Source organism: Cuculus canorus, chromosome 1 (genome assembly GCF_017976375.1).
Source record: "Cuculus canorus isolate bCucCan1 chromosome 1, bCucCan1.pri, whole genome shotgun sequence".
Classification (NCBI taxonomy): Eukaryota; Metazoa; Chordata; class Aves; order Cuculiformes; family Cuculidae; genus Cuculus; species Cuculus canorus.
Genome location: NC_071401.1, coordinates 136,278,595 through 136,306,348, shown reverse-complemented (window position 1 = coordinate 136,306,348; position 27,754 = coordinate 136,278,595). Strand labels below are relative to the sequence as shown.

General features: G+C 41.9%; 1 protein-coding gene and 1 long non-coding RNA gene across 2 annotated transcripts in view; both read left to right on the top strand.

Annotated features, from left to right (window-relative positions):
• LOC128849492 (uncharacterized) overlaps positions 1 to 4,639 on the top strand; it is a 53,641-nt gene extending 49,002 nt beyond the window's left edge. The window contains exon 5 of the long non-coding RNA XR_008447421.1: positions 2,327 to 4,639. This is a non-coding gene — a long non-coding RNA (uncharacterized LOC128849492). The remainder of the gene's footprint in view (positions 1 to 2,326) is intronic.
• A 4,692-nt stretch (positions 4,640 to 9,331) lies between these two features.
• On the top strand, positions 9,332 to 24,575 carry LDHB (lactate dehydrogenase B). Its single transcript, XM_054084408.1, has 8 exons — positions 9,332 to 9,485; positions 11,584 to 11,715; positions 15,084 to 15,201; positions 15,702 to 15,875; positions 20,946 to 21,119; positions 22,400 to 22,517; positions 23,382 to 23,505; positions 24,226 to 24,575. The coding sequence occupies exons 2-8, from the start codon at positions 11,590 to 11,592 to the stop codon at positions 24,391 to 24,393; spliced, it is 1,002 nt and encodes a 333-aa protein (XP_053940383.1). The 5' UTR covers positions 9,332 to 9,485; positions 11,584 to 11,589; the 3' UTR covers positions 24,394 to 24,575.
• The last annotated feature ends 3,179 nt before the right edge of the window (positions 24,576 to 27,754 follow it).

The following is a 27,754-nucleotide window of genomic DNA, read 5'->3' as shown; positions in this document are numbered from 1 at the left end:
CATGAAGTAACCATCAGGGATGTAGTGCTGTAAATGTCCTCATAATGTACTTCCTATCATATGGCAAGACAATTTAATTATGTTTTGTACAATGATGAAACAACTAAAAAGGAAGTGGAAGGTAATCAGTTTTGGATATGTATTTGATTTGAAAGATAAGCACCACTTCCCAAGTAGGTACAACAGCTGCAATGATATTGGAATATCATTTGTGTAATAATACAGGCAGATATAATATGATTTGACATGCAATAAGCACAACCGTATATTCAATAATTTCAAATGTGAATAGGTTTGCAAAAATGAGCAACTGCAAGGTTCATCAGCTGTACTGAAGAAAGGTATGCAATAAGTCTAGGGTATAATAAGTTCTAAGGGGTTTTATTCTATTCAATGATGCATAAATAAATAAATAAATACGACAATCACTGAAGACAGCAATGAGTAGAATGCAGATCTGTAACTAAAGCGATGATTTGGAAAAAATGAGGGGGTTAATATCTATTACATAATGTTCATTAATTTTTTTGGTTGTTTCTATGAACTTTTCAAAATAGCTAGGATAAGTGCCTCCATCTCTCAGGCATAGAACCAGCCCAAGCAGGCAAAGCAGTCACAATCAAGTTATAAAAGGATAAGAAAATTCATGGACATACAAAATACAGGTTTTATCTGCTTTCAGAATGACTTTCATGCAAAATGTTGCCTATGTTTTTAAATGTTCAAAATAAAACACTTCTAGCTGCACTTTTGTAAGCCAAAAAGACCCTGCCATCTAACATGCACCTTATTCAATCCATTCATTTTAATTACTATTTGAAGTCCTGATCACTAAAATTGAAATCCAGGAAAGGTAAATTTCTACCTACTTTTCTTAAGGTGCTAAAAAGCAAATCAACGAGTTACAGGGAGCTCGTGGCTTTCTGAACCTATCAAATCTCCTGCTGCCTACATGCATATGTCTCAGCATTACCTAGTAAATTTACAATGACACAGAGGTTTCAAGAGTTCAAGCTACATATAAACAGTAAATCTCTGGCACGTACCAAGGAAAAAAATGTCACGTTTATCTAGCTGGTATTAGCTGATATCGCTGCTGGGGCTGATTATGTTGCTCAAGACAACTTACAATAGTTTATGTACATGCATTATTATTAAGAAGTGCTGGGATTACAACAATGGGTACAGGAAGAGGTATAGACACGGACTAAATTTAGCTGAGTGAAGCTAATCCCCATCCCCAGCTCGTTCTGTAGTCTGGAGAAGTGTTATCGTCTCTAAAGGCAGCTCTGAACACAGGCTTAATTTAGTCTTAAGTTAGAGGAGAGGCAGAGAGCTGATGGAGCGTTTCTCAGCCACAACAAAGGGAAGGGACTCTCCTTTTGCCTACTCATCCCTCTCCTTTTGCCTACTCATCCCAGCACCTCTTGAGCTGCCTCTGGTGTTTGCTGGACACTTCACTGAGCCCAGTCAGCTGGCTAATGAACAGAAAACTACTTCAAAGAAAGAAAAATGATAGCTTTCAGCTGATTTAATGAGCTGAATCAGGTCAGGAAGAGATTAGAGAAGCATTAAAGCTGGTGGGTGCAAGGCATGACTATGGGTGGAGGGCAGTGCTTTGAGACTTGTCCATTCTTACTTCCTTTCACTCAGCTCTGCTCAGCAGCTTCACCCTTAGCTGCTCTGTAAATGAGAACTTTAATGGTGGAAGTGGCTTCAAGGAGTTTGTATACCCACACCGGAATTTCGCACTCCCATTCTCATGTTGCTGTCACTGCCATGTGGCCGGGTAATGAACTGATATAAATGACCTCCCCGAAAACAGGGATTTGCTTTTGAGCCTGTCCCCAGTGCAATTGCAGCAATACAGAAAAGGTGGCAGCAAACAGTGATGCAGGACTGAAAACTGCCAACATGGGCAAAAATCTGAAGCTGGGTTAGCATCTGAAGCCAGCATCTCTTACTACGCCTTAAACTGCTTCTGGAGGAAAATTTCTGCTGACTGTGGTGGGGGATGAAAATAGCTTCCCAGGCAAGTACAAGCACTTGGGAATACCTCCATCCCTCTATTTATTCCTTCACCATACCAGGAGGGGTTCAGGTCCCTTGTTCTGCAGGCATTTTGCTTGGGTGCGAGTCACAGAGTCGAAGCTGCGAGTCTGTGTTACATGCAGACAGCAGTGGGTGTCTGTGGTGGGTGAGGGGTGTCTGAAGAAGTCAACCTGAACAATGAGGACATGAGCTTTTCCTCCTACACCTTAAACTTGCTTTAGAGGTGACTTGAAGAACTGGGGAACAGTTTATATGTCTTGGCTTCTTTTCTTAGAGGAGAGGAGCATCAATATCCAAAACAAAGGAACTTAGATAGTCAGAAAGCAATGTCTTCTTATCTTCACTGGTTTGACCCAACTTTGGAGCAATGAGATTGCATTGCAGCATTCCAGGTCAAATTATGAACGCCAACCATGAAGCATTCCAATGATTCTTCTTTCAGAATATTGCAATGGCATGTACTAAAGAAAACAACAGCTTCTCACAATAATCCAAAAGAATTATAGAAACTATAAGTGGGCACCTGTTACATTCAAATCAAAGGTATATGGTACAGTTATGCTAAAGCTCATGGCTCACTTTGCTTTGCCTACAGCATTACAAACCAAAATAGAAGCTTGATTGGTTGTATAATTATGTTGTTTTACAGGTTACAAGAGAAGATTCAAAATGTGTCCATGGATGTCTTACCCGACCTTTGTGTGCACCCTCTAGGCTCACTACTGTAAAATGTAACCCTATTCACTAAGCACAGGACAAGCATCCGTCCTTGCTTTCAGCAATGATTTTTTTCCCCTGCAAAACCACAGGAAGAGATTAGCAGAGTCAAGGGGCCCTTGGGACTCAGAGCATACCCTTTCTTCCTGGCGTGCCACCAAGTGTGATTTTAAAGGTAACAAGGTTTATTTTCACATTTTGAAAAGTTCCCGGTTTGAAATACATACCTTTAAGGAAATGTTTCTCTGCGATCAACCTGGCATAGATACTTGAATACCTTCATGATCAAGTCTCCCCAGGCTGACAGAGTGCTAAGCTACCATGCCTTCTCTGATGAGAGGCTCTTGTATTGCTGCCCCTTGCCATCTCTCAGGACATATGCTGGTCAGGTGAAGTAAGCTGTGACCAGGGAGACTCCAGGAGTCTCCCCAGCATTTAAATATATACTGACACATTGCACCTGCCAACAGTTCTCTTCTCTCTCCCCACAAAGCCAATATCATTAAAGGTAAGATGCTGCCCTACATTGTCTCATTGGGTACCTGCCACCTTCCATCAATATCACCGCAGGTCTCTAATGGGTTGATTGCAGCGTGCTCTTCCTTGGACTTAGCTGTAGAGATGGAGCCAAACATTACTTAGTACTGGGAAATATGTTAAATAACGCTCTCTGGAAGCTTACCTGTGTTCACAGTACTTTTCACAAAGCTTGCTCAGTAAACTGCAGAGCAGGATAGGTCCAGAGTGCAACCTGGCAAAGGTTAGTTAAGATATCAATGGTCACTTCCCAAAAAGGTGAGCAGTTGATCAACCTTGACCCTTTACATCAGCAATCTGCTTCAAAGGCAGTGGCTGGAAGCCTGTGACTGTACTAGAGAGTATGGGCAGAAGTATGTTTCTGCAAAACAAGCAAAAATACATTTGGTCTGTCTTCAGAATGACAATAATTTTTAATAAGGTAAATGTGGGATCATGTAAGAGAATGTCGAGGTGAAAGGGAATGGGAGAGATGAATCTGTTCTTTAGTAAAATTCAGTGTAAGCAATGCCCATAGGGCCCATAGGTGGGGGGTTCAAATAGTATCGTATTTTCTCCAAATATGACATGCATAAGAGGAAACCTGGAATCAGCTCCTACAGACGTAATAAGTCCTGCAATTGTGAAACTACTTCAGAAGTCATTAGAGAGAGTATGTGTTTCTACATGAAGCACTACTAAAAATCCTACTGTAACATAACACAGTATAGTATACAGCATTACTATAAAAATCTTTGTAACTAGATAAAACACAGTGGCACATGTCACTCTTCACGCAGATACGCTACAGTATGTGATTACAGGGGGTGCCTGCACTATTTTAAGTGTCTGGAGAGGTGTTAGGTTGACAAAGCCATATTAGATTCTTCAGACATACAATGAACAAAATCCATACACAAAAGTCCTAGGACTACTAAATTTGCTGAACAGTTAACCAGTTCAGAGAAAATAAATCATCCTTATTGTGTGGACATTAATTAACTGATAAAAATCACTGTCCGTAAATCATAAAAACTTTCAATTCTATATATTTTTGCTTGTAGTTGGAAGGCATTGGCTGAATGGTCCTTGTGGACTTTACTTACCCATGGAAGGTGTACAAAATGGATTGTAATGGAATACAAAATGTTTAAAAATATTTCTTTGATAATTTAAAGATGAAATTGGAAAGGATTTTTGACAAGATTTAGGATGTTCTTCCCTTTTCCCCCCCCCTTTCTTTAAGATCATATTTTACCAAGATGATGACAGCGATCCCCCGAGGCCCTCCCAACAGTCACATTGGCCCAGTGGGGAAAAGAGGAAATCATTGTGTGTGCAAGGATATAAAGAGTCACTGAGGGCACAGGAGGGAGGGAGGGAGGGAAAGTCCTTCCTGAGCCAGGTCCTTTGCCAGACCCATAGGTGCGTATCATACTGTATTGCCCCATTTCTCTCTTCTTGCGTTATTTAGCAGTTGTCATTTCTGCTGAACTTTTTAGTGAGCCAGGGCTATCAATGCAATTTAATTGCTGCAAACTGAGTGCTATTACTCACTTAACTGGAAAAATTTGTGACCATATATGTCCTCTGATATCAAAGAAATTCATTAAATAATATCATCACATTTCATTGTGGTCCCAAACACTGAAACAAAGACCTCGCTCCACCATAATGAAGCTTCATAGGAAGAAGTCCCATTTTTTCACTTGCTATGGCTCCTAGATGTGCTGTCTTGCTCAGCTTCTGCATGCCTGCACATGCTCTTGGAGATACTGGGGGGACCTTCACACCCAAGTGCCCCAAAACAGAGAGTAAATCAAGACTATTTTGAAAATGCATGCTATTATGATGAGTTGATAAGAAAGATTCATTTAAAAAGGAAAAGTTTTCCGTCTGTTACCTCTTCTACTACCACTAGGAACTCCCAACTGCATGCAAGTGATCGCTGTGCAAACTTGTGCGTACATGCATGTGATGTATATTTGGGGTTTTTTTAATTAACTACATTATAAAGCACTTAGGTATCATGAATAACACAGTAAAATTATTATTATTCTGTATAACACAGTAAAATCTTCAAGGAAAAACTGAACAGAAACTAGTCCCACTGACAAAAATAAGGAATCGTTCCTTCAAATGAAACTGAGGTAAAATAAGTCTGCAGAATTGCCACTCCAAGATAATTTTTCTTTATTGTGTGATGTATTTCCCGTTTAAAGAGACATTCCAGATGAATAAGCACAGAATTAAAATATATGTGAACTGGCATTTTAATTCAGCATCTTCAAGCACTGTGTATGCATCAGCATTTATTTCTAGTAGCTCTCTGTATTTTGCAAAAGGGGACAACTAATTCTTTTTTCTCCATTACAGCCATGTGAAATAATGCTTAGAGTATATCCATCCCACAGTCCAAAGATCTGATCTACCAGGTCTAACACAGTGACAGATCACATTTTACCTTATGTACTCGTGCCTACAACCCATCTTCTTGAAGTGTAATGGGCTTCCTTCCCTTCCTAGGTTTCGTGATGTTTATTCCCTTAGGACTACAGCCATAATCAGACCATTAAACCATCAAAATTTTGCTGTGGGAAGGGGTTCCTTTAACAGAGTTAAAGGATCTCTGTTTCTAAGCAGGTTTAATTGTAGTTCTGAAAAAAAAAAAAAACCAGAAACGGCAGGAAAATCATACCTACTTTCATGTGTTTTGGAACAATGATGGGACAAATGCAAGTAATGGGGTATCTCAGACTTATCTAAATACAAACTTTGTATACAAACTAAAAGTTAAATGAAATTAAAATGTACACACAAAACATATGTTGTAATTGTATGAAGGTTACTGGGCAAATTTATTTAGACTGTGTCCCTTAACACTAGGGTTTGTTTTTCTGGAAAACTGGTGCTTCATCAAAAATAGCCAAACTAGAGCTGAACTTTGAAACTGTGACCTGTCACCAAGAGACTTCCAGTGTGACCTAGGGGAGATCTTTTCACCTCTCTGTGCTTCAATCCTCCGTCATATGGGACAATAAACTAGTAAATAACTAAAAGCAGGAAGAGTGAATAATCTTTTCTTCTGCTGTCCTGCATCTGAATTGAATGTTTAGATTGCAAGTGCTTCAGAGCTGGCATTAAATACCCTGTGCTTTTAACACTGCAAGCAAAACAATGCCTAATCTAAATGAGAACCTAGGAGAGCTGTTGTAATCTGTGGTACTGTGGTCTGGTGCCCTTTAAAAGCTTTAAGACCTTGCAAACAGGCAAGTGGCATTTTCCTCTCTATTTAATTACAAATGCAACTATGATGACTGATTGTTGAACACTCATCAGGAGAGAGAAGGATCCTGTCAATTACAGGCACTGGCAGGACAAGCACATCCCATTGGTTCTGGTTCAGGAATGAATGGACATTGCTCCCATGCTTCCCTAACCTCTCCTGCCTCCTGTTCTCCTTTCTCTCCTACCTTTTGTTCTCCCTTATTTTCTTAAAGTTCAGCTGTTCACTTTCCCATTTGGATTATACAGGATAAACTTCCTTACCTTTACATTTCATTTTGGAATTATCCCTTACCTCTAGCTCCCATTTGACCTGCAGTTACCCAAGTCTGGAATTGATCTGTCTATGGCAAGCTGCTACTTGAAGTACAATGTGGATGGCTTACTTAAATCATTCCTTTCCTTGCAATGTCAGAAAAAAAACATAAAGAAGCAAAGTAGGTTATGGTCAGATGGTACTGCTGCCTATAAAAGCAGGTTTTACCCTTTCCTCACCACTTGTGCTCACCACCTGTCTTGTGCTGGCACCAGTGTTTGTTTGGCTGCTTGGTGAGCCAGAGGGAATTAATCCAGCTAATACTATCCTGGCCAAAAAAACCCCAAAACAGATAAACAAAAAAATAAATAAAACTTTAACTGGCCACAACAACTGAAATAAAAGGTAACCATAGATTTAGATGGGAGAGCCTAGGCTCTCTAGCCTAGTCACCTTTAACCCAGAGACTTTTTTTGGGAGGACTTTGGAATCTACTGTTCTGTTTTCCTTCTTGTGAGAGAGAATTAATCATTTGTGACCAGGAACCTAAAGCTTTCTTTTATTTTCCAGTGAAAATAAATGTGTAAAATTCAGTGTTTTGCCTCTGCTTTTCTCCTTTACAGCTAGAAAGAAGTAATGTTAGAGCATTAGGAGAAAATACTCTTTGCTATCCTTTCCCATTTTGCATGCTTTAGTCCTGTTGGAATTTCAACAGATCGCTTCCTCCTCCTCTGCTCAGCAACAGGGGCAAATCATATGCCCAAATTTTCAGTTCCAGAGGTCAGAGGAAAGGCACTTCATATCATCTGACTTGTACTGTTACTTACAGCGTGTGCTTATTACTTTTAAAAGGCACAAAACTCCATTCATGCTCCAAAGACTCATTCTGTAAGCCCTACATGTAACAATTTTAAAGTGATGCCCAACTGAGGTGTGTTGAAATAGTCAGGGAGAGTGTGATGTGGAGAGGGCCTGAGCAGACAGAGGAGGAGGAGAAGCAGTTGAAGCACTGCATCAGGTTACATTCCTTGTTCCTGCCAAAACATTTGTGTATGACTCCAGGCATGCCATTGTCCCTTGGCAGGATTTCTTCAACCACAAAAAATTCAGCTTAAGTCAGCTGCAGGGCAAAAATCAGATACCACAATCTGGAGCAACTTTTCCCCGGAAGAGCACATAAAGCACTTTATTTTTGCACAACTTCTTGCTTGCAGTAAGCAGGCACCCTGGAGGTGTTTCAGGCCAGGCTGGATGAGGCTTTGAGCAACCTGATCCAGCCAGAGGTGTCCCTGCCCATGACAGAGGGGTGGAACTCCCCTGTGAGCTCCTTCCTGCCAAGTTTATGGCCTTATTGTGAGAAACACTTATTCACTAGTAAAATACTGAAAAGGACAAAGTCTTTCGAGCAAAGGCAATAATATTTTTATTTTACAACTCAGCGCTGAATCAGATGCCCTTCTAAAATAGGCATGCCCTCTTACAAAAGCAGTGGATATATACTAGTTTTAGACAAAGAACCATGTAAGTCCTCAAAGAATGTTTTTAGGTTATCCAACCATGCCTGGAGCCTTCCTTCTCCTGACCCAAGACAACTACATCTCACAAGTCAATTAAGCATATAAATAAATTCTCACAGCCCTAAGACAGGTTATCTCTTGACCCAAAAGAACTACATCTTGCAAGACAATTGAGCATATCAATAAATTCTTGCAACTCTAAGACAGTGTTCAGTCTTTCAGGCTATTCATCCATGTCTGGAGATTGTCTGCATATTATCTTTTGGGAACAGGTCCAGAGAAGGGCTACAAGGATGATCAGAGGGCTGGAGCACATCCCATATGAGGAGAGAGTTGAGAGGCTCAGTTGGGCTTCCTCAGCCTGGAGAAGACAAGACTCCAAGGAGACCTTATAGTGACCTTCCAGTACCTGAAGGGCCTACAAGAAAGCTGGGGAGGGACTGTTTACAAAGGCTTGTAGTGATAGGACGAGGGGGAAGGGGTATAAACAGGAGAGGGGCAGATCACTATGACAGTGGTGAGGCACTGTCACAGATTGCCCAGGGAAGCTGTGGATGCCCCATCCCTGGAGGTGTTCAAGGCCAGGTCGGATAAGGCTTTGAGCAGCCTGATCCAGGGAAAGGTGTCCCTGTCCTTGGCAGGGAGGTTGGAACTGGATAATCTTTAAGGTCCCTTCCAAACCAAACTATCCTACGATTCGATACAAGACAGATTTATATTACCAGACAATTAAACATACAAACTAGCTGCAGCAAAACTTATCAACTAACTCTCACAGTACGGAAGGGGGATAACGCTTCCCCATCGCGTTACCTTATTGGGAACGTAAACTCAGAGGCGCTTATGAGACCCTGGGAACCGCCCCGTCCCGGGGCTGCCGACAGCGCCGTGACAAAGGGAGGCGCCCTCGCATTATCCTGCCCGTGGGCAGCAGCTCGGCGCCGCGGGGTCAGCGGCAGCGTGGGGAGCCGGGGGCGGAGCGGCGGCACCTTGAGCCTGCGTCCTTGGTGAGGATTGAGCGCGGCGGCCGCCACCTCCCCGCGAGCCCCGGGAACGCCCCTTCCGCTGCGGAGCCCTCATTGCTGAGACCCGAGCCGCGGCGGCTGTTGTACCATCGCCTCTCCCCGCGCCCAGCCTCGTCGGTGCGTGCGGGGCGAGCCTCGCCGGCGGGGGATGCTGGAACGGGATGGATGGGGGCCGCGGTGGGGGGGGGGGGATGCTGGATGGAGGGGGATGGATGGGGTTCCCAGGGGTGAGGGGGGCGGATGGTGGATGGGGTTCCCGGGAGGTGGGGGGGAGTGCTGAAAGGAGATGGATGGGGATAAATGAGGTTCCCGATTGGGGGGGGGGAGAGGATTGGGGGGGGGGGGGAGAGGATGGTGGAGGGAGGTTAGATGGGGTCCTCGGTGGGAGAAGATGCTGGAACGCGATGGATGGGTTCCCGATTGCGGGGTGGTGGTGGAGGGGAATGGATGGGGTCCCCGAAGGGGAAGATGCTCTTGGTTGGGTGCCTAGGGAATGAGGGAATGATGGAGGAGGATGGATGGGGCCCCCGGCGGGGGGGGGGGGTGGGATGCTGGAAGGAGTTGGATTCCTCGGTGGGGGGGGAGGAGGTGCTGGAGGGAGATGGATGGGATCCTCTGGGGGGAGGGAGGAGTCTCCGTTGGGGGGGATGCTGGAGGGACGGTCGGTTGGGGTCCCCGGTGATGGGGCTAGGGGTAAGGCCGTAGAAGGATGGATGGGGTTCGCGGTGGGGGTGAGGGGATGCGGGAGGGGTAAGGATGTGGAGGGATGGATGGGGTCCCCGTCGGGGGGGATGTTGAAAGGGGATGGATGGGGTCCCCAATGGGGGATGATGCTTGAGGAACGGTTGGTTGGGTGGGTTGGGCACCCAACGGTGCCTGTTTGGGAGGGGGGGCGAGAGGTAGGGAGGGTCCTCGGTGTGTGTGTGTGGGATGCTGGAAGGGAATGGATAGGGTGCCCTGTGTGTGTGTGTGTGTGAGGGATGGATGGGGTTCCCGGGGGGGGGGCGGGGGAGGAGTGGGGTGCAGTAGGGAGATAGATGGGTTTCCCGGTAGGGGCGGTTCCCGGAGGGAGATGGCTGGCGTTCCCGGTGGTGGGGGGGGAAGGATGGGTTTTCAGTGGGGGACGTGCTGGAGGGGAATGGATGGGATCCCCGTTTCGGGGGCGACGCTGGAGGGACGGTGGGTTGGCGTCCCGGGGTCTGCGTGCGGGGTCGGAGCCAGGTGGTGGCTCGCTGTTGAGCGTTCGGCGGGAACGCTGGGGCCGTGCGCATCAGCCCTAGGGGCGACCCCACGTGCAGCCCCTCGCTGCTCCGCGGCTTGGCCGGGGAGGGAGGGGTTAGCGGATGCGGGCGAGGGTGGGAGGCACCGCGCCGGGCTCCATGGGCTGAGCCTCGGGGACGAATGGAAACGAGACGGAAAAATCCCGCAGGCTTATTGTTCCCAAGCCCGTTTGTGGTTTTATTACCAGTCCCGGGGCCCTGATGGGCCCTTGAAAGGGAGGTGTGCGCCAAAGAGCCGCTAACGCATGGAATAGTTTGAGTTGGAAGGGACCTTAAAGATTATCTAGTTCCACACCCCTTCCCCCCTCCATGGGCAAGGACATCCCACTAGATCAGGCTGCCCAAGGCCCCATCCGGCCTGGCCTTGAACACCTCCAGGAATGGGGCATCCACAGCTTCCCTGGGCGACCTGTGCCAGTGCCTCAGCACTCTCATGGTGAAGAAATTCCTCCTTATGTCTAGTCTAAATCTGCCCCTCTCCAGTTTATACTCATTGCCTGTCGTCCTCTCACTACATGCCCTTGTAAAAAGCCCTTCCCCAGCTTTCCTGTTGCCCCTTCAGGTACTGGAAGAGCTCCTCGGCGAAGGTATTTCTGTAGGGAGGCTCTGGAAACTCTGCGAACAGAAGGAAAACCTGTTATGTGCTGCCAAAATAACTGCCCTGCTTGGGTGGCAGGGAGGGACGGGAACCAGAGATCCTTGCGGCCCAGGCAGGGTGGGAACGTGTGTGGGCTGGTAACTCATGGAGTGGAAGGAGCCCTGTGAGCAAGGGCAGCGAGCTCATGTGCCGCCTTATGTAAACTACCGTCAGCAGCCGCTCACAGCACTTCCATCGGCAAGTTTCCGGCTGTAGTAGGTGACCTCTTAAATCCAGAGCATGCTTTCCGGTTTGAGCTGGCTTGCTTTGAACCAAGCCTTCCTGTCTCTTCTTGCAGAACACCATGGCTACTCTCAAGGAGAAACTGATCACTCCGGTTGCTGAGGCAGCCACGGTCCCGAACAACAAGATAACGGTTGTGGGGGTTGGACAGGTTGGGATGGCCTGTGCTATCAGCATCCTTGGAAAGGTACGGCTCAAGGACAACTTGGTATTCAACGTCCTACTGCTCTAGCGTTTTGCACTGCCTCTTTGTCTTAGCAAATGCTGTGGAATTTAGTAGGTTACTACAGGAATGCACACATGAATCACTTGCAGTTTGTCTAAGCGAGCAGTGACCTTCGCTGTTCATGAAAGGCTGACCTCATTCAGTGTCTCCTTGTTCTTTCACCCTTTCCAGCTGTGCTTAGCAGTACCTCTCTAATTAGACACAGTTATTTTGCAGGCTGCTGGGAGAATGTAGTGAGCAATGGCTCTGAAGCCCTGGCAAACTTCTCTTTCTCATTTTAATTTTCTTATTCTTCCACAACAAATCTGGAGTTTGCTTGGTGGGAGAGTTCTGATGTGGGAAGAATGCAGAGAGCAGAAATTCGTGTAAAATATGGTATAAGAATCAGAACTATGCGTGTTTGCTTTTTACTCTTTTAGTGCACATATGCCATAGTAACTGAAAATACTGCTATTACCTTCAGTAGACTTCTTTTTTTCTTAACCTCTTATTGCTTGGTTGTGTGGCTCTATTTTTCCAGTGAGGTTTTTAGCTAGTGTTCCAAAAACTAAAAACAGGTCTGGACTGAGGTTATTCTGACTCTTCCTGTTACTGTTTTGTGAGGGGTTTTATGGATTTATTTTTTTCAAATCTCATGTTGTGGTCTTTGAGCAAAGCCAAGGCTTATTGTCCAGTAAGGCTCTCTTGTATTTTGCATTTTGATTTTAGAGAATATTGTAAACTAGTTACATTTGATTCTTTTGTGCTGTTTTTGAAAAGACAAATGGGAGCTGCAGATCTGCCTTTCCCACTTGCAGGAGCAGATCTTGAATCGGGTAGCTCACAGTGAGATCAGAAACCTTGCATGTACTACTAAACCAGCTGTGTTTTATTTGGACATGGTCCTCCTTCTACCTATTATCTTAAGGATGTGTGTTTAAAATACTAGTGCTGTAATAATTAAAAAAATAATTAAGGATTTTCACTTGTTGATATTAATGAGGCTTGTGAGCAAGGAAAAGATGACATTAAGGAAAGGCTGCAGTGAAACTAAAAAATAACTTTTAAAACTGTAACTAGAGGAGATATTTAATGAAAACAATGGCTTTTCATTGTGGAGTTTTATATTTATACTTTTTAAGCAAATGTTTGCCTCCTGTGGTCTGAACTCTTTTTGGTTTTGAAAGAGTACTGTAACCTGTGTAGTTGGCAGTGAGGGAGCTATGTGAAGTTAAACACAAACTTCACTACAAGCCAGCATTCATCTTTGTTTAATACATTGTCCTAAGCAGGATGAAATTCTGCTTTCACCAGGTTTCACTAATAATGAGTTTTATGCACCAAACTCGGAGTAAAAACTGGTTTTAAATTTTTCAAGCTTGAATTATGGCATGATGGAGTTTATTTCAAACAGGCTTTTGCTCTCTTATTGTCTCACAAATATAACCTGTAGTATAAAACATTTTTTATTAGAGAAAAACATCTGATTCTTGTCACTGAATTAGATGTGGCTTTGACTTGTGCAAGGTGGTTGACTCACCCAAGATGTCTTTGTGAAACCACAGCATAAAATTTTGTACCTGTTTTCCTGTACTTTAATATGTAGATGCAGTTGGGTTTTAGATGGCTTTGAATTTTATAAAACTAAACAGTGTACTAATACTAAATTTCAGTTTACTGATGTATTTAATAGATTAGTTTGAATGGCACTAAAACTTACATGTTGATTATTTTTAGCTCACTCTGAGAGACAAGTTACTGGTGCTGCCATACTGTTTTAGAAATGGAAACATCTCCTCAGTTACAAGTCAGCTGTTTTCAATGAGAATATTGTAAGCTGCATTTGGTGACTTGGTAGACTTCATTCCTGTGTGCATGGAATAATGAGCGGAATCCTTCTGTAGGCAACACTGATGCAAATTCATGAGATTAGTCATTGGAGCTATTCCAGGTCCTCTACTGTTTCAGTGAGAACCTGCTCAGTCTGGTGAATGCTGGTTGCAAGGTCTAGGCTGAAAGTCCTGTGTTGTCAGACACTGTGTGTGTATAAATCTATCTGGAATTGCACAGTTCCATGCATTCCTTTTTTCAAATCCTGGTTATAGTAACTTAGTTTAACACTAGTGATTTCAGTTAAGGATGCTTCTTCATAGCATTGAAATAACTGGAACTTCATTTTCACCCTGCAGACTATGTTGAGAACAGAGCAAGTGCCAATATTCTTAAGGTGTTCCTTCAGTAGTTGATCAAATCAGCTGTGGAAGGAAGCAATGCAGTGAAGCAGTGACCTCTAATGCTATCTTAAAGTATGAAATGAAAAACTTGAATCTGCCTGCTGTTAAACATATTTTTCCACAGGAAAGTTAGTGCATATTGTTTCGTATTTAAAGTAGTTTAATTGATGTTAATAATTAATATTCCCGGGTGAAATAGTGTTACCTTTATATAAAAGTAAACAAAGATGTTTGCTTGCAGTAGTAATATTTTTCAATAGTATTGAAATGATTTATTTGCTTTTAAGTGGGTTATAGATACCAAGGAAAAGAAACAGAAGTAGTAATTTGAATCTCAATATAACTTACTCAATAATAAGCTTTTAAGCATAGTAGAATTTACAAGGATAGTAAACGCTTCTGTCAAAAGGCAGTAAAACTTTGCATAAAAGCAGAATGCCTTTTTCCTCCACCCCTTTAACTTTCTCCCTGTTCTAAAATGATATGACACTATCTCCCAGCTGAACCTGGCTGGATGACAAGCATACATGGCTAAAACTGTTGTTCAAAGTAAGTATAATGTAGTAGCTGTATTAGAGAAAATTAGATAAAGAATCTGTTCTCTCTTGATACTATATTTAGTATTGAGGAAAACAAGTCTGTTTCCAGTCTATATTTAGTGAAATGAATTGGTTGAGGGGATGTTATAAGGGAATATTTATTTGCTGATATGCGGTTTGTTGTATTAGGTATTTAATATTTAAAATAGGCCTATTTGCTAGATAGATTTAAAAGGTTTGTTACAACTCAAAGATACAACTTTTTTCCTAAGATAATAACAAAATCATGGAGTGCCTTACTAGCAAAGGGTTAGCTGTGCACTTAAACACCGCACAAGCAACGCTTCTTCTGGGAAGTATGGGTTTTATGAAGCTGTGCTGTAGTGGCCTCTGACTCTGTTACTGTGACGTACATCAGAACACCAAGACAAGGCTGTCGTGTTGTTTTACCTTTGACGAAGAGATGCTTTCAGATGTGTGACATGCTACTTTATAGTGTAATACAGCTCTGCTCAAGTCTAACTTTAAAATGCAAGTTAACTGCTTCATTGACTGTTTCAAATTTTGTTATATTCAGGGTCTTTGTGATGAGCTTGCTCTGGTTGATGTTCTGGAAGACAAACTTAAAGGAGAAATGATGGATTTACAGCATGGGAGCTTGTTCCTTCACACTCACAAGATTGTGGCAGACAAAGGTGAACCTCAGTTTCTTTTATTTCATATTGGTATGCTGTGAGTTTGCTCAGTAGTGGAGCACTAGTTATGTAACCCTAAAGAATTCTAAGGATTTGGCATTGAAAGGTGTACGAATCGAGGTGAGTTCAGACAAACATGATAACAATAGGATTAGTCTTAATCTGGGCTCTCTTAGGTCTTTAATGGCCACTCTACAGTTTTGGGCTTGTTAGGTAAAATTGATTTGGGTGAAACTCGTACCTCCTTGATGTGGAAGAAAATATTGTTATTTGGATAGTAGGAATGAGATTCAGAGGGACTGAATATACTCCCAAGATCCACATGTTGATCTAGTGAGACTGCTAAGAGATGCTGGTGGTGTTGATCTCTCATGGTTTTTGAGTTTGAGTGCATGCACAGTAGAGCAGCTACCCATAGGACTTATATGAGCACAGTGCTATTGAAATTAGTGATATCTATTTAACATATCCTCTCTCTTCTCCCTCATGCTTTGTTGTAGACTATGCTGTCACAGCCAACTCCAAGATTGTGGTAGTAACTGCGGGAGTTCGTCAGCAAGAGGGGGAGAGTCGTCTCAACCTGGTTCAGAGGAACGTGAATGTCTTCAAATTCATCATTCCTCAGGTTGTCAAATACAGCCCCAACTGCACCATCCTGGTGGTCTCCAACCCAGGTAAAGCAATATTTTCCTAGAACACTTAAAAATCCTATTTGTTGGAGAACTAATGTTTTATCAGTCCTATTGAATACAAATTGAATGTTGAGAATAGCTTTGTGCGGACATCTACCATGTAGCTGCTAACAACAGAATACAAACATTCTGTACTTTCCAATGCTGTCTTTATTCTGAACTTCTCATGGTGTCTGTATTTTAAAAGCTTGCCTTGTGGTAAATATTTCGGTTCTTAACATACTTTGGCTTAAACAGTAGGTAGCTTAAAATCTCTAAAGGAGACACCCATTTTGCTTTTCAATTGTTTGTAAATCATAACTTTGTTCTTTGTCTAGATATTATATGACCATTTTTCAGGATGAAGAACCTCTTCTATAGGCTTGGCAATGTTTTCAGAAAAGTTTGCATGCTGAAGCTTGTGGTGGGGGTATTGCTAGCTGGACTACATAGTTCAGTTAGAGTAGGAAACGCTTAGTTGTAACTTACTGCACCTAATTGTGTGCTCACCTGCAGACATCTCATTGCAGCTTGGATATTTGGATATCTAAAGCTGACTAACCGTTCTGGTACGCATTGTGGAGTGTTTGTCAGGTGGCCTTTTGCCTGAGTGAAACCATTTCTGCAGAACCGTGACAATGAAGTCACACTGCTTTTAAACATAAGTTGGCAGAGTCAGTGCATGTAAATCAAGCAGCTTGGCTGGTGATTGAGTAATTAGCTGGTGTAGAATTAGTACTACTGAATGCTAGGGTACTGAGCAAGTGAATAGTGTGCAAATACAATAGCTTATGGCATTTTTAAATGCTTATCTGAAAGTCAAACTTAGTCAAAGATCGAATTGTTCTTGTTTGTGCTGGTTTTGTCTGGGGTGAAGTCAACTTGCTTCATGTAGCATACTAGTATGGGGCTGTGGTTTGGATTTGTGCTGGGAACAGTGTTGGTAATGTTATTGCTGAGCAGTGCTTATGCAGAATCAAGGCCTTTTCTACTCCTTGTACTACCCTGCCAGTGAGTAGGTTGGTGGGGCACAAAAGATTCGGAGCAGACAGAGCCAGGACAACTGGCCCCAGCTGACCAGAGGGGTATTCCACACCATATGCTGTCATGCTCAGCAATAAAACTAAGGGGAAGGCTGGCCAGGGCGTCACTTCTTGGAAACTGTCAGAGCTTTGGTTGGTGGTGAACAGTTTTCATTTGCATCACTTGTCTTTCTTGGCTTTTATTCATCTTCATTTTCCTTTTCATTACAATTTTTTAGGTAGTTTTATTTCAGTTATTAAAATGTTTTATCTTGACCCATGAGCTTCCTCACTTTTACCGTTCCAATTCTGTTCCTCCATCTTGCTTGGGCAGGGAGGGAGTGACTGACTGCATGGTGCTTAATTGCTGGCTGGGGTTAAATCGCAACAGTCCTTTTTGATGCCCAATGTGAGCCTTGAGGGGTATGAGATAACAGATTGACCGGAGAACATTAGAAGGAAATGATATCTGTTAGCAGTTGCAGGTCATGATATTGATCATCTGCTCTCAATGCTAATTTCAGATCTGTGGTGAGCTTTTTGCCGCACGTGTTAAATTGGTGTTGTCTTTCTCAGTTTAATGTGTTATGTAGTGGTTAGTAATGTCTTCCCTGGGAGATGTTATTAAAGCACTGACCCTGAGCTTAATCTGATATTTGGGCTGTGTACTGAGCCATTGCTGTATGTCAGGTACTGTCTCATGGGGACGTTTAACAATTAATTCCCCTGAGAGGCTCTTTGTGGATGAAATACAGAATGGCACGTTAATAACTCTTCCCTCAATGCATGCTCTGTGGCAGTGGTTACAGCAATGGAAGCGGATGAGCTGGCAGCCCAGAGGTGAACCCATCTGAGCTGCTGAATTATGGCAGGATGGTTCTCTATCCAAGCAGCCGTTAGTTTTAAAAGTATGTTGTGTAGATGCTCGCATACCCAACAGTTCTTCTGCTGAAGAATATTGAAACAATGATGGATCAGGCTGCTAGAATTGAAGTGGCTCAGGTAGATCTGGATTTGGAACATAAAGATGAACTATTTGTTAGACCCATGACACATCAAGACATCCAGGAAAGGATGCGACATTCAAGTGAGCTTGTGATAGAGGGTGGACTTAACCAGTGCAATAGCATCAATAGTCATCCATGAATGTCAAATGTGCACTGTAACAGAATGAGCTAAGTGGCTGAACTCTTTTGGGTATAGAGTATGATGGCTGAAATATCAATATGGGGAAGTTTCACTACTACAAACCTGCCATGGCAAGCACCATGTCCTTACAACAGTGAAAGCAACTACTGGATGGATGGAAACATACCATGTGACGCGTGGTACTGCCTGGAATCCTATCTTGGACTTGGAAAAGCCAGTTTTGTGGCAACATGGCACCCTGAAAACTGAATTGGACAATGGGACTATTTTCCAAAGCAGTCTCAAGTACCTCAGTGAAGGAACATGGCATGCACCAGCATCTGGGAAAAACGAACAATATGAAGTGCTGTCTAAAAAGTACACAGAGAGTAGTTGGTGCTGGGACATCCAAGATTAGGATACGCATTTAGCAGGAGCCATTAATGCTAATTGACACTAGAGAGTATGCTAGTCAAACTAACCCTGGCCAACTAAAACTCCTGCATACTGTGGAAGGAGATGAGATCCCTGTAGCGCATATAAGGAACTTTCAGGAAAAACTGTCTGGGGCTATCCCTTCCTCAGGAAAGGGTAAACCTGCTTTTGGGATTCTTTTTGCTCGAGGACTTGATGCACTTTGGTGGGTAATGAAGAAGGATGGGGGAGTCCAGTGTGTAACTCAAGTTGATTCATTCCTGAGTGAAAATCCATTATGCGAATTATGTGTTATAGGAATTACCATAGCAGGAATCACCTGAACAAATGGGGAGGGGACAAGCCTTACAAGAAGCAGTGCAAGCACAGCAGTAACTTGACCCGAGCTGACTTTGGTACTCACCTCCACACAGCACACCCTCCTCTTGTCCTGAATGACCACTATAACAGGTGGAGCCCAAAGTCATGGACTCAATGGACATTTTAAAGACACTTTGCAGGTGTGGTCCATAGACTAAGGGAATGATACCTGTGTTATGTATGGAAGGATAGGAAAGAGGCTGGTGGTGTTTAATGAGGATGCATTGAGTAGTGTGGGACCTGAGCATTATGTAAATGCTATAAAAAGAGTGGAGAATATGCTGGTTTTGGCTGGGGTAGAGTTAATTTTCTTCATAGTAGTTGGTCTGGGCCTATGTTTTGGATTTGTGGTGGGAACAGGGTTGATAATAGAGTGATGTTTTTGTTATTGTTAGGCAGTGCTTATGCAGAGTCAAGGCCTTTTCTGTTCCTCATACCACACTGCCAGTGAGTAGGCTGATGGTGCACAAAAGACTGGGAGCAAACAGAGCCAGGACAGCTGACCCCTGCTGACCAAAGGAATATTCCACACCATATGATATTGTGCTCGTCAGTAAAACTAGGAGGAAGGTTGGCCAGGAGGTCACTGCTCGGGGGCTTGCTGAGCACCGCTTGGGTGGTGGTGAGCATTTAGTTTCATTTGCATCACTTGCCTGTCTTGGTTTTATTTCTGTTATCTTTGTTTTCATCACAGTTTTTGTTATTGAAATTAAATAATAATAAAATAATAATTACTAAATTGTTCTTATTTCAGTCCAGAAGCTTCCGCTCAGTTTTATCCTTGCAATTCTCTTCCTCTCAGTCTGCTGGGGCAGCAAGTGAGCAAGCGGCTGTGTGGTGCTTAGTTGCTGGCTAGCATTAAACTATGAAATGTTATGGACTTCTCCGGTTGCATGAGGAGAATTGTGCGTTGCTTTTCCAGAATTATTTTTATAATTATTTGTTTTCTCAAAATGTGTGTAGCTTTGTCTGCTATTCTTATATAGTGGAAGCTATTGTGCGGCCATTAGAAGGGACTTAACACACTGCATCTTGTGTTGGCGTGTGACCTTGATGTCCTTACTTGTTTAACTTTATTGGGTCTGTTTGGGATGTGGCTCAGGTAGAAATGTTTTCTGCCTGTCCTGTGTAATGCCCTACTGTAGGCAGACAATAAGGTTACAAAGTGGAGCTCAAAGTCTGGGCACCTGTCTTGGCACCTGACTTGAAAGCCAAACTGCCAGAGCAATTGTAGCTGTTGGATAGGGAAGTGCTCTGTCTGTGTATATTACTGTGATACTGGCAAGAACTGTCCCACGTGAAGCTGTAGGGCCGCTATGCCTGATGTCGCTTGTAACAGCAAAGTGTGATCTGTACTGAAATGACATGGTTTTGGTGCCTGAGCAGAGCAAGTAATGTATTTTGGATCTATATGCAGAAATGTGTTTCCTCCTGAAAACTGGATGGCTTTTGAGAGTTTTGAAGCTGTAGTTAATTATTACAGCCTGTTTGTTATTGTTGCTTTGAGTTGTGGATTAGTTTTTTTTCTCTCTGCTCACATCCTTTTCTGTCTTCCCCAACCTAGCAATTTTTTTTCCTCTGTTTTTAGAGCCACATACAGCTAAAGCGTGTTGTTTATCTGGCTTTTCATGCTACTAAGGCAGTCTGCAGAAACTGTATAATGAACAAATTGGTTCAAGAAAGTAAACTGAAGTACTTACCAGAAAGAAGTACATAGATCTCAAACATATTTCATTGTCAATTGCCTTGTCTCTTATTGTGATGAAGTGGAAGGTAATGTTACCTCAGGAAACTGCTTGAATGTTTTGGCCACGTGAGTTCAGCCCTAATTCTGGATGCCCTGGGGGTTTAACTGCACCAAAAAAACTACCTCCAACTTTAGCTGGTAGGATACTAATCTCCAAAGACCTTATTTAATGTTCTTTGCGTAGTAACTTTATGGGTCCTAAATTTCAAGCAGTGCATTCATTTTAATACTCTAAATAGTTAGACCTGAAATACTTTGAAAACACAATGGTGCTCGTTGGTCAGTTCTCCTGATTGCCCTCCAACTTGCAGTAAAGTAATTGTTGGAGCATTCTTGATGTATGTCAATGGTGTCATTTACTGTGCATGTTTTTCTTTTCAGTGGATATATTAACCTATGTCACATGGAAGCTGAGTGGCCTGCCAAAACATCGTGTGATTGGAAGTGGCTGCAATCTAGATACAGCTAGATTTCGCTATTTGATGGCTGAGAGACTTGGCATCCACCCAACCAGCTGCCATGGCTGGATCTTGGGGGAACATGGTGATTCAAGTGGTAAGGAGCAGTTCTGGCCTCCTTAGGGGAGTAAGCAATACTATGTTAGAGGTTGAGGTCTAAGGGGTGTTACAAAATTCTGAAAGAACAGATGTAGCTGAGCTTGGGTAACTATCACTGTGCTTTATTTTTATGAAGATTAGAATTGAGACAAGTCAAAGAAATCTAGCCACACCTTTTTGGTAGAAGTGATTGTGGCTATATGATTAAACCCTAAACTGTAAAGACTGATTTTCTTAGCTAAAGTTGTGTCCTACAGATTACTACTTCTGTTTATCTTCATATTTTGGATTATTGTAATGTAGCCTGTAGCATAGTTCTCTGAAAGCATTATTGGCTCTTGTTAGATCAATGGTAGAGCTTGTTGCAAGTAGTAGAAAAAGCTAGCAATCCAGATTCAGGCTAACAAAATTCTCTTACCTTATTTTACGACTTTTCTTCATGCTATTTAAAAGAAGATGGTTTCAAAACTGTGAAATCAAAAAAGCTTCTGTTTTATTTCAGTTCATGTATTTCAAGTCTGAAATTATGCCACAGACCATTTGTAAATTGATACTGCTTTATGTTTAAGTGCTGTGTATTTTTAAGGGAGTCACCTCTTCAGTGTCCCATTGCTTTTGATCAAAGTACAGTGTCTGATCAACAACAGTATTTACTGAAGCCAACCCTACACTGTAATGAAAGCAGACTTTGCTGAACATAGAGAGCTCATGTTGTTTCAGTATTATAGCTGTTTTTGCTTTAAAGTAACTAAGAATTCCCAATTACTTCACAGAAAAAGAATGATTCTGCCTGTAAGCTCCCAATATGAAGGGAGATGAGCAAATTCTTCTCTTCGTAGTCTAAGCTTGCATGTTGCTACCTTGTTATTCAGGGAAATAAGAGCATAATTCTTGAAGGGTAACCCTAATACTGATTAGTGAGATGGCAATTTTTGATTAAAACAAGTCTTGAAAGGCTGAACAGCTAAGATGTGCCTTTTTGCTAGAACTGGAGGTTTCTGACTTCAAAAGTAGCTATCTTACACCTTCCGGGGACTGAAAGTTCTGTTGTTCATATGTTGTGATTGACTTGTTTAAGTGCCAGTACTAAAATAGTCTCATATTTGACCCCCAGAGTTTTCTTATAACTAGAGTTATTTCTGAGGACTTAAAAAATCTACCTCAAACATTATTGTAGTTCTGGCTACTACTACTATTTTTTCCAGTTATCTTGGATAGGAAAAGTGGAGGGGAAAGTCACTAAATGCTATTGAAACTTATGTACTCTCTCTGTTACAGTTGCTGTTTGGAGCGGAGTTAATGTGGCAGGTGTTTCTCTCCAGGAGCTGAATCCTGCTATGGGAACTGACAAAGATCCAGAGAACTGGAAGGAGGTCCATAAGCAAGTGGTTGAAAGGTAAAGTGACTTGAAGAATAAGGTGGATATATGTTATGTTGAAAATAACTAGTTTGTTTACTGCCTTTTTTGTCACTGCCTGTCCATTCTGCTGCAGCTTTCATGCCCTTATGTTTAGCGGGTTTCATGAGTAAGTGGAACTACTAGTTTAAACCCAGGCATGAAGGGTATCGGTTGGTAAGCTTTATCCTGCAGGAAGACCAGCTATTGTGTGACATCCACTTTACCACTGCAGTGCTTAGAGCTCTGTGCACTTATTTTCTTGCAAGTAGCTTCTGAAATGGTTAACCTTTCTTAGCATCTTGCCCTTTGAACAAAGAAAGTTTGCTTCTGTGAGTGGAGCATTGGAATTGACTTGGGAAAACCTACTCATTGACTTAGAGGAAACTTGCCTAGAGTTGCTAAATCACTTCTCTTGTGGAAAAGGACTATACAGGCATAAAGTAAATGAAAATGTTGGTTAAAAAAGAATGGATGTGTCTGTAGATAGTGCATGACTGACTCTAAATGTTTACCTATTTCAAACGTGCTCAAATGTGTCTTGAATAGAGAACTTGTTCAGTTGTAGCTGTCTGGTTTTCTACTTAACGCTAAGAACTCTTCATAGATGGAAGCTATTTTTGTTTTCAGTTAATCCTGTGAGAACAATAGGGCTTCTTTATTATATCTGTTAGATAATGTGGACTTTATCCTCTAATGCTGAAATAATGTAACTTATTTTGCCATTTTAATTCCAAAATTTAGAATGTGTGTCACAGGAGCTTCACATTTTTTCGGTGGGAAACATTCACTCATCTTCAGTCTTAGCATTCATGCAGTGTCTTGAAGACATCTTAATGCAACTGTGTTTCAATATTTCCTTAGTGCCTATGAGGTAATCAAACTTAAGGGATACACAAACTGGGCTATTGGCCTTAGCGTTGCTGAGCTCTGTGAGACCATGTTGAAGAACTTGTGCCGGGTTCATTCAGTCTCAACACTGGTAAAGGTAAGTGGTGGCTAATTGCATGCTCTAGTTCATTTTGTTGTTATGGAAAAGCTAAATCATCTCAATTAGCAAGGTGCTGAACAAAGAAAGCTTTAAAATATTGATTTGAATTTAAAATGGAATTTTACTACGGCATTTTTTCTAATCTGACCTCTTAGTTTCAGCTCCATACTTGTGAAGAGGGTAGGCTAAGTTCGTTGTACTCTACCCGGTGTTGTACTAACCTTGTGTAAAGCTTTCCATGTGTGGCATGCATATTCGCTAGAAAGAAGTTTCAATGCAAAAATAGTAAACTTCATGGAGGCCCAGCTATGATTCTATGAACCATTGCCTAGCAAAGGTGCTAGGAAGGAGAGCTATGCCCTTTTATAGGTGGTATAACTGGCTACATCTAATCTGTAGCAGTTGTATAACCTCTGGTGCAGCAAGGACTCTGAGGAAGCCGAATTTACTGCTCCTTGTATGTCTTTGAACTTTGTCTTGCTGTACATAAATGAGAGGTTTGGAGGTGAGGTTTCTGAAATTGGCCATCTCAAAATTGCCAATCGTGGTCTAAAACAGTTCTGTGCTTTTATTTTCTCAAATATATTATTGCTGAAAACTTTTTGCATGTTGCAAAATGATGGTCTTGAGCTCTGCTCTCGGAAGGCTTCCTGCTATATAAACTTAAAGGAGATCTGATTTGATGGGGTCATGTCTGACTAATCTCTTTTGTGGTAGGGAAAGTATGGGATTGAGAATGATGTCTTCTTGAGCCTTCCTGCTGTCCTAAGTGCCTCTGGATTGACAAGTGTCATCAACCAAAAGCTGAAGGATGATGAGGTGGCTCAGCTGAAGAAGAGCGCGGATACATTATGGAACATCCAGAAAGATCTCAAAGATCTGTAACTCATGAATGTTTGATTCAGCAATAGAAAAACAGTGTTGTGTGCAAATGTGGGCTCTACTTGCTACACATCTCTGTGGTTAACATTTAATGCTCTTCCAGACTGAACTTTGTCCACAGTAGCTAAACATATGCTTGCTGTAACGCACAGACCTTATGAACAAATAAAGCAACTTTTCAGGCATGTTTTGTTGTCCTAGTTGCTTATTTCCAGTGACTTCTGTATTTAAATTACATAGCTTACTCTAGCATTCTCCTTTTAGTATTTGCCACGGACTACATGGAAGTAACCACATGTCCTTTTAAAAGGTTAGAAACAATGTAGTAATCAGATGTGGTTGAATTTTACTAATACAATGTTACTGGAAGCCTTTTTAATATGATTTGTTTTCAATCCAGTTGCTTACTAAGCGTAGTTCATTCCCAGACTTGTTTCTGATACAGTACTTCCTATTTTTCACTGATGGGTAGAGGAAATTGAATGAGGTGGCCTCTGAGCCACCTGCCAAAAATATGCCAATGTTAAGATTCTGGTATGCTGCTGACCTAGAGAAAGGGTTTTGTAGAGCCTTCTCTCTTCTGGATTCAATTATTTGCCTGTTGTTGATGTCTAGTTTTCATAATGCTTAGAACAAACGAGTCTTTTCTATTTGATTACAAAATCCATTTTTTTTTGAGTTAGACCGGAGCCCTGTGGTAATCCTTGTTATAGAAAAGTCAAATTTGGCCTTTAATCTCTAAATTTCAGCATGATTATTTCACAAGTGTTTATCTACTTACGTGGGTGGTAGAGAACAGATTTTTAAAAAATCCTAAAGTTTTATTTCTTAATCACTAGTAATTATGGAACAGATATTAACCATAAATTAGCCAGTACTTGCTTGGCATGATTAGAACTGCTCAACCTAACTGGGGGCAAACGATATCAAATCCATCTATGTTGTATCATAGTTGAGGGGCCTGCAAGTGTTGTTTTGTAATAAATTGGCTGAGACTAAGTTGGAGCAACTTTAAAGGCCTTTTCTAGCTCTGTTAAAATGCTTTGGGTAGTAAAACACTTGCACAAGCAAGTAGATAATTTTTTTTGTAGCTACTCTTAAAAGATTATGCTAGTCCTGTCATATTGCAAGATAACTGCTATCTGTGATGTAGTGAGTAGTTAGTGAAACATCATGTACGGGGTTCTGGCGACAGCATTATATATGACGGGCAATCCCAGGAGATCTTAGGAGATGTTTTCAGTCACAGACTAAATGCCAGACTATTTTACTAATGGGACAGGAGAAAATTAGTCTCTGCTTTCATAACTCAACATGGAGCTCTTACTGGAATGTCTTCCACACCTGGATAGTTTATCTTTTATTCCTGCTAAGAACTGTTCATGATGAACTGTTATGAGGTAAGTGGCATAAGATGCTGCTGTTTGCAGGGCACACCCATTAGCAGTTTTGACCTGAGCACGTTTAGGGGGCTACTCCGCATAGTTCCTTCTGGCTTTGTTCTTTCTGTTCTCAGTTATGAAAAAATTCAAAGCTGTGTTGAGGGACATTGTCTTGCAGGGTTCTTGAGACTTGTGCATGAAGAGCCATTAGCTGTCTTTGAGGACAGGGGATGGGTCTGATTTTCTGATAATGAATCTTGACTTTTAAAGATCACTCATCTACAGTAAAACTGAGTTTTATCCTCAGTTGCTTCAGCATGTATTTTTCACCTGCAGGAGTGTAGGGTCATACCTTGTTCTGTGGTCAGCAAACTGGGACCCAAAGTAGCCTGGGACATCTTGAAAGGAGCATGGTAGTCAGTGCTTGAGCTGGGAAGTTCCTCTTGCCTAGTATCTGTCAACCATTCCTTCAATCTGACTCCATGGAAGGTCTTTTTATTAGTGATCATAAGCCTCATCAACAATACAAGATCTTTTGTGTCTAGACATTAAGGAGCCATAGGGCTAATGACAAACTCCACCACAAAAAAAGTGTGGTCAAAAGAATGGATACAGATGAAGCATGGAATCACCATGCTTCATCACATCACCAGCATTGCTATACCAACTTCTATTTTGGGGAAAGTGACATCATGAAGGAAATTCCTAAGAAATTTAAACCAATGGAGTGTCCTTGTGGGTATTGATGGGGTATTGGTTCAAAATTATTACATAGGAATGAGTATCTTACGAAATTTCAAAAATCCCCTAGTTTAAATAGGGTCTTCTGATTATTTTTTTTGCATTCACTGATGCTTGTAAACTCTATGCAAGTACCTTAATTATATTGTAATTATTATTAGAAGTCTTATCATATAGTCTTGTATCTTAACTTCATTGTAGTTGCATGTAGAATAGCTTCCCTGCATGTATTTACTCAACACCAGCCTATCACTTTCTGTCACTTGGAGTCTATCCATTATATGGTTGACATAAGACTATACTAAGTCCTTAATAACTATATTGCCATATTACTTTATCTCTGAAAGATATTTGTGGGTTTTTTTTCCTCAGTGTGATAGATTCATATTTATCTTGTATAGGCTTTGTTTGTACAGCCCATTGATACATGAACTTTGTTCTTGTATTGCCTTTCGTTGGATAAAACAGGTTTTTACCCACATTCCTCTGTACCAAGAGGTACCTTTGTCACTCCTTGGTCTAACAGAAAACATTGTGGTGCTGTTGGACAGAATAGTAGAGCCAGTGAGAAGCACAGTGGAACACTTAAAAAAGGGCAACTTGCTTGACTTGTAGGTAAGACCGATAACATTATGTTAACTGCTGTGAGGACCAAGACTCCTTGCATTTGTAGGTACGTAGATAGAGGCTACAGATTAGCAGAAAATCTGCAAGTGTCATGACAGAGGACTGGAGCTCAGTCCTCTTGAGTTACACTCAGCCTTGGATATAAGCTGCTTTCCAAAGAAATGTATGAGAAGGACAGAGAGATGGAGTTTTCCAACTGTACATGCAGAACATTGAGATAAATGAGTAGCATTCTTGCTTTATTACCAGCCTGCAAGCTCAGTCAAACATTGCTGTTAGTGGTAATCAGCCATCACCTGAGCAAGAGGTGGGGCTTGTTATAAGCTCAGATGCAGTGTTAGATCAGCTGCTTTTTTAGTAGTCAAAGGATAAAAATAGAGTTGAAGGGCAGAGAGTTGAAGGCAGGTTTAAGCAGTGAAATAGTATTAAAAAGAACATGTAGGTGTATAGCAATGTTATTGTGTTTACCCACTTTGTGTGAGCCTTGTGCTGCAAAAAAAAAAAAAAGAATGCTGTTTCCCCATTTTGTAGATATTAAGCCACACATACTCAGTGTAACGTAGATGCTCAACTCTCACTGATACCAGCATGACCAGTACCCAAAAACATTTCAG

What these genes read in the sequence shown, in the direction of transcription:
- LDHB (XM_054084408.1), top strand. Translation starts at nt 11,590, where the DNA reads ATGGCTACTCTCAAGGAGAAACTGATCACTCCGGTTGCTGAGGCAGCC. An exon ending in CAAGATTGTGGCAGACAAAG is followed by an intron (nt 15,202 to 15,701) that starts GTGAACCTCAGT and finishes GCTTTGTTGTAG; the next exon opens with ACTATGCTGTCACAGCCAAC. An exon ending in GGAACATGGTGATTCAAGTG is followed by an intron (nt 21,120 to 22,399) that starts GTAAGGAGCAGT and finishes TCTCTGTTACAG; the next exon opens with TTGCTGTTTGGAGCGGAGTT.